The sequence below is a fragment of the Olea europaea genome, unplaced genomic scaffold (assembly GCF_002742605.1).
Source record: "Olea europaea var. sylvestris unplaced genomic scaffold, O_europaea_v1 scaffold2309, whole genome shotgun sequence".
Classification (NCBI taxonomy): domain Eukaryota; kingdom Viridiplantae; phylum Streptophyta; class Magnoliopsida; order Lamiales; family Oleaceae; genus Olea; species Olea europaea.
The window spans coordinates 42,579-49,894 of NW_019241184.1; the positions used below are offsets into that span (position 1 = coordinate 42,579).

Sequence of the window (7,316 nt, forward strand, 5' to 3'; positions counted from 1 at the left end):
ATAAACATTACTATTATTTTTGATACATTAGCGCATTATACATTAACGTTTCTTATCTGTTAAGAAGATATAATTGAAATGTAAATATGTATCAGAGAGACAATAAAATTCGAAACAAGAAATTCGAGAATGCTGTTGCTCTCTAGAACTTATAAATAGTAGTATCTCTCAAGAACGAATTTAAATGGTTACTCAATGAAGTAACGTATAATTAATTTAGATCATATTTGACTACCTTTAAAAGTAAACATTATTTTGTCTAATTTTAATTTAAAAGTCAGTTTGCTTTGCGAGGTACTCTCATTTGGTTCTATTACTAGATTTCTTGAACTCCTGGAAGAGTCACATTTGGGACCCTCCGTGTCTATTTCTCTCTTTTTCTGCTTCCTTTCGTTGTCTCCAATCTGCAGCTTCTTCCGTTACGCCGTCTACACATATTCATGTCAACATCATCTTCAACAGAAGGAGACGGAAGTGACGGCGGCGGAGGCGGCGGTGGCGGTGGCGGTGGCGGTGGCGGTGAGTTTGAAGGACCCTCATCCTCTCGGACCCGTATACGCTCAAGCAATGGAGTATGGCCAGAACCTTTTGTAGAGGCGCTTGCATTCCAAGTTGCCATTGATGCCTCTAGCTCCATTGGCCGCCTGGCTGCAGCACAAGCTCTCCTCAACCTTTTTCAGGTTACCCCACCAACCCCATCCCACTTCATTTTCTGTATATATATATACACACACACATGCATCTGTGTACGTTAAGTGATTATGTTTGATTGAACACAGGATTGTCCGTTTTTGTGCTGCCTTTTCTTGAACATAGTTATCAGATCTTATTACTATAGAATCCTTATTCTTAATTTTTTTTTTTTTTTATCAAAATCATTTTTAATCACACATCCTCCAATATTAAATAATTTTGCAAAACTTTCTTTATTTTTGAAATATCATATTTAAAAAAAAAACAGAAACTGTAACATAGAAAAGGGCTTCTTTTGGTTCTTTGAATCTTCTTTTCGCTTTTGAGCTCTAAAAATACATTTTCTACTTTTTGACTTGACTTTCCAAAACTTTCTTTCCATATATTTGGATGCTTTATTTATGCTTCGATAACACAAGACTCTGAAACTATTGATAAAGACCCGTGGGGGAACGGGCAACCCTTTAAAGTGACACTGCCCTATAAGAAGGGAACCCAGCATCCAAAAAAAGTAGCTTATAATCTGACGAGAAATAATTAGTTAAAACTTAAAATCCCAGCAGCTGAAAATTACTCATTTCGTTTTCATCGGATTGTACTTTCAATTCCCTTTTCTCGGTCATACTTATAATTAAAGAAGATTGGACAAAACTTTTGTTTGTATGCTTTCGGGTAACCCGTTCTTCATACAGATAGGTTTGAAGTAAAAGTATCATTAACCTAAATTAGTGTACATCTGAAACTTATCTTCATAACCTAAATTACAACTTTAGTGTACATCTGAACCTTATCTTCTTAACCTAAATTGCAACTTTTAAGAAGTTGTCAGTACGGTATAGATGGTAGGGATATATATGAGGACACCAGAACAAATCTATAGGCTATAAGACGCTCGAATAAACTATATTTATGCCCGCCTGACTACGTTCTGACTGCCTTGACTCTCCATCTCTCTCTCTCTCTCTCTCTCTATATATATATATATATATTCATGTCATATGAGCAGAAATAGGCTAGGCAGCTTAGGCTCTCTGTCTGAAATCTGCCCTGTCCGGCTGGTAAGTCTCTCTCTCTCTCTCTCTCTCTCTCTCAGTGTGTGTGTGTGAGAGAGAGCAAGGATGATTTATGATTATGGAACTCAGCCTTCTCTGTTGATAATTATTGAAAATTGGCTTTTGATCATGTGGGATCTAGCATGCCTGTATCAGAATTCTTGGATTTGGACATTGGCGATCTGGTTCAGCACTGATTTAGGAGTTCCCAAGGTTAACAAAAAAGAAATAGTAAAATATTAGGTAAAGCAGGTCAAAATTGAAACATATCCAATGTAAAGCCTTGAAGGAAGGAGTGATTATTAGATTCTTCGAATATTAAAGGACTTAAATCTATTTATTTAAATGGTAATTTGTTAGACATTTATAATTATTGAGGTGTCGTGTGCATAATTTTTATAATTTTATCTTGAAAAACCTCATTTTGACAACCTGCACAACTGATGATTAAGTTACTTTTAGTACTTGTTTGTGTCCCATTATTTGTGAGTAATGTATTACGGAATAGTGATTGATGTTGAAATGTGTGGTTAAAAAAAGAAAGAAAAGTCTTTTATTTACGTGTAATATTATTTTAATGAAGGATGTGGTTGAAAATTAGTACTGTTGAAAAAATAATGTACAAGGAGAATAATCCAAAAAATAATGTGGAAAAATGGTAGACAAACTAAGCCTTAATTACTTGTAACTTGGAATAGATGTTTTACCTTTTTTCTTGTTACTTATTTTAGTTGTTTGGGATTAGTTTCCATACAAAAGCTCTTTGTTTCACTTCCGAGGAGAGTAACTTCTCACATAATTCATAAGTAAAACCTTTAATCTGTGTAAAGTCTCCTCCAATGATATTTCAAATATAGTGTAATGAATAGTATTACACCAAATAATTAACATTTATTTTTAAATTCTCGTTATCTGTAATTTCTCTTGTGATTTCAAGGTAATTTTTATAATTTGCAGTGTTATGTTTAATATCCTTTTTAGTTTATTAATAAATGCAATATTTTACTTCATTAAATAAATAAAATTTATAATTTAACGATTTTTGTAATAATAAAATTTGGTATAGAATAATTCTAAATAAATTTTGGTGTAAAATTTAGTGTGAAACCATGTCCACTGGTGTACGCCAAATTTGGTGGAACCATTGGAGAGGTTACACAAAATTTAGTGTACACCATTGGAGATGGTCTAAGTGTGCTCTAGGCTCTAACTGCTTACATGCTTCTCATTTATCCAAGTCAGAACCTTCTTCCACAGTTCAAGTTTGGCAATGTTTCTCTTTAGAGTCTCGTTCTCATAAATAGGTAATTTTATTATACATTCTTTGTCTTTGTTAACTACTCGATGGTCGTTCTTTTCTAAATAAAAATTTGATTTGCTACATAAATGTGTGTTTCATATGTACCATTAGATGGACAGTCGATGAATACTAATGAGAGATTCATGGTATGTTCATCATCAAGTCTGGAAAGTAGAATTAATGAGTTAATTCATATCGCACCATATCAATTTCCAAGTAGTTAAACTTGGGAAGATCCCAATACATTGTTGGCTATATACCTTTCCCATCTGCTAGTGAGATTCAACCTCAAAACACTTAAAAATTTCATTTGGTTAAGCTAACGATTAAATCCTAAATGGTTTATTTAACTTCTCTCTTTAAATTTGTGGTATGGAATCAATCAGTTTATAATCTCTGCCCCCCTCTCGTGTTGGTAAAAGGACTTATTGGTATCGTTGAAAAAGAAATTGTGATGGTAAAATTACTTCTATATTTATTCAGTGTAAGGAGAAAGAGGAAATAGACTCCTAGTTATTATTTAGGATTATGACCTTAATCTAATGGGGGGAATAGAAAGGTGTGATTCCAGATTGAAGTGTATTTTCGAGTCTTATTAGTTCATCTCTTATTTGTGTAGATTACACAGTGAACATTGTGAAGAACTAGTTCAATTCATTCAATTAAACTTAGCAAAACAAACACACAATAATGATAATGTATGTAATTATAAAAATCTCTTATAATCAGAGGTAAAAAGTTTTAAAAATGTATAGAAATGCCTAATAACAAGATGATTGGAAGTTAGATCTTTTTCTCTATCTCGCCCCAAGATGGTGCTCTTTTTGAGGACACCTATCTTGACATGAAATTGTTCAAGACATAATGGGAACAGTGGTTTGATAAGTGCATCAAAAAGTTGTCAGATGAGGACACTTAAGAAATGCCAAGCTCATCACTTCAAAAAATTTCATAAACAAAATTGAAGTCGAGTGGGTTATGAATTGTGAGAAAGCAAGCTAATAATAGCATAACGTAGATCAATCAATCCATAGCCTATATGGTGTGCATGTGGTTTAAACTTCCACGAGCTGTAATTGATTGATGCAAGTATCGAAAGGGGTTGAGTAAATAGGTTAATGGAGTAGTGGTTTGATAAGTGCATCAAAAAGTTGTCAGATGAGGACACTTAAGAAATGCCAAGCTCATCACTTCAAAAAATTTCATAAACAAAATTGAAGTCGAGTGGGTTATGAATTGTGAGAAAACAAGCTAATAATAGCATAACGTAGATCAAATCAATAGGGAGTGATTTTGATATACCATTTCTTCATCGTCAGTTCAATGGGTGGAGATAGGGTTAGCCTCTATCCACGCAATCAATCAAACCATAGCCTATTTGGTGTGCATGTGGTTTAAACTTCCACGAGCTGTAATTGATTGATGCAAGTATCGAAAGGGGTTGAGTAAATAGGTTAATGGAGATAAGAGACGATTACTCTCAAGAGATTAATAACATGAGGACAAGTTGAGAAGGTAGAGAGAGTAGTTATTCATGAAGAGAGTTTGGATTGGCCATTGCAAAGCAACAAGAGCTCAGGTATTTGAAGATTGTTAAGAGAATAGGTGTGAACCAATTTTAAAATTATGCAACATACATACGTTTAATTTACTTTTAAATATCAATCTCCTATGATCAAGGTATCAAAAAATAACAAATTTGTACAATTGCTTAAAACCGAGGTCAGGTAATCTGTTACATACGATTTTTATCCTTAATATTCTTTAGCTCTTTGCATTTTTGTGCCAAAATTGTATTAAAATCCTCATTCGTATTTACTATTGGGTTCTCTCTTCCATAATTGATGTTTGACATGGAGATTTTGCATACCATTTCAAGATTGGCCATCAAAAGCTGTTCTTTTTATTCATGTTATTTACATTTGGAAGAAAAGTCATAGCTTTATTATTATGCCATTAGCAGGAAAATAAAGCAATTTTAACTTTGGTGATTAAATTAATAAGATTTTTGAGCAGGCTTTTGCTTATGGATAATATACATCATCTTCCAAACAAGTTAGAATGTAAAGCTTTTTTTCTTCTTTCTTTTTTTATACGTTATTTATTAGTTATAAAACTTGATTCATGATGTGTGTTGGCTAATTTTAGGTGTGTTCTACCTGGCGAGCAGTGTCTCACTCCGAACTGCTATGGCAAAACCTTACGAGGCGTATATGGAATATCAGGCATCTTCTACATAATACTTGGCATGAGGAGTACATATACCGCCATCGGACAGCTAACAATTTTCAACTAGGTAGATATGAATACACAAGCCTTCCGTTTGTTCCTTCATATCGGAATAATAACAATGATGGTCTTCTATGTCGTCGCTTGGCACTCTCTAACAACCACCTTGCAGCTGGATTCTCGGATGGATCAGTTCACCTATTTCACCTTCCTAGCAGGATCCAACTTGCAACCTTCTATCCAGAGCATCGTGATCGCTTCGGTCGCTTTGCTTGTGCAATATCTGGAATTATATTATCCGACGCGCAACTTGTCTTTGCCACCCTAGATGGTGACATTCATCTCGTAATTATCAATGGTGTTAACCCGTTACGTAGAGTCCATCTAGGTGATGTGGTCAATGATGGTGCTTTAGTCGACTTCTCCGGTTGTAACCAGTGGTGGGTTGGCCTCTATGCAGGTACTTAGAAAAGATGCATATGTTTTTGTGATGTCTTAACAAAGATACACGTTTTTGGAGTTCCCTTTTTAATGTCTTTTTACAATTTTCAATCCTTCTCCAGGGGTTCCGGATCGTGCATTTCACGTGTGGAACAGTGAAACTGAAGAGCTAATCTTTGTTGGTGGTTCGCTAACAGATCCAGAAGCGGTAATGGGTTGGCATATGCTTAACGAATTGACCAATTTTATCGGTCGAGTTAGAGTAACAAGTCATGAATCTGCTGTGGCTTGCACAAACGTTAGGGTTATGGTGTTTGATTTACGAAATGTGGGGATAATACTAGGAGAAGAAGATATTCATAGGGGAATCAATATAGGTTCTTTTGATGCCAATCGTGACGAATCAATGTTAATCATGGACATGCGTGGCGTTGCAAGAGTGCGTCGGGTGACTACTTTGGAAGAAGGATGCAGGTTCACAGTAAGGGCCACCCAGAGGGGGATTTTGGGAAGTATCAATGGTGGATATGCCCTAATGTGTGTAGGGGGAGTTATTAGGGTTTGGGAGATGGTGCATGGAGAATATTTGTACAGTTTTAGGGAGAGAATAGGTGAATGCAATGCCATAGTTTCAAATGAAAGGCATGTGGCTGCATGTTCTGCTAGTGCCACGATTCATATATGGGACTTCGGAGCAAACTAGGAATGATTTTCTTGAAAAAGGGTAATTTGTTTATTTCATGTGTAGGGCAAAATTGATGTTTCTGGGACACAGTTGAGGTACCCAATTTTGCCTACTCTTTCCAGGAAGTAGAAGCAAGATTGACATTTCACTTTTCCAATGTTTGTACTTCGTAACTTTTATGTCCCATTTACACCTTTCTTCAGCTTTACCATTCCGTGCAGTCTTATTATAAATTCTGATTTACGGATATAAGAAACGTGGAAGAAGGTTTTCAACTTTAATATTTTCATCTCCTACTCGATCCTAGAGCTAACTGATTCCTTCCAAAATGCATTGAGGCTTAACAGTAAACTGACATCTTAAAGAGTAAAGTACTATTTTGGTACGGGTTTCAGGGGCAGTGTATTTTTTACATTTATTAGGACCTAAAAATATGGATATTTAATAGTTATTTTATACATTTATTTGGATCCAAAAATATAGATCTTTAATAGTTCCTTTGAACTATTATAGTTTAATTTATTGTATATTTTGTTTATTAGGAGCTAAAGTGTAAATCCTTAGAAGTTGTGTTGATCCTTACGATGAAGATTCAAGAATGTTACAATTAGGAGTCAAAATGAATAAAATACGATCAAAATATTTTTATATTTTCACAAATCAATTTCTAATCCTATAAGCTCACCATTTAGTGTCCATTATTTCCAAATTTTAATGGTTGGAATAGTGTTTTTATAAAAAATGTGTGGTTGAAAAAGAATGAAATATTTTCGATTTCCGTGTAATATTATTTTATGAAAGATTGCGTGGTTAAAAATAAGAGAGAAAAAAATGAGAAAGAGAATGGGGGTCCAAACCCTCTCGATCTTATCTTATTCGGCAGGAACGGGCACAAAGAAGCAATTGAACTTTTTTT

At 34.6% G+C, this 7,316-nt stretch overlaps 1 protein-coding gene across 2 annotated transcripts; it reads left to right on the plus strand.

Moving 5' to 3' along the window:
- Window positions 1–440: 440 nt before the first annotated feature.
- Window positions 441–6,620, plus strand: LOC111381457 (transcriptional regulator STERILE APETALA-like). Of its 2 annotated transcripts, none has more exons than XM_023005239.1 (3): window positions 441–680; window positions 5,194–5,734; window positions 5,838–6,620. In XM_023005239.1, exons 1-3 carry the CDS (start codon window positions 441–443, stop codon window positions 6,416–6,418), a joined length of 1,362 nt encoding a protein of 453 aa, XP_022861007.1. In that variant the 3' UTR covers window positions 6,419–6,620. The 2 variants fall into 2 exon arrangements, with proteins under 2 accessions (XP_022861007.1, XP_022861009.1); XM_023005241.1 differs by lacking the exon at window positions 441–680 and adding an exon at window positions 1,625–1,751.
- The last annotated feature ends 696 nt before the right edge of the window (window positions 6,621–7,316 follow it).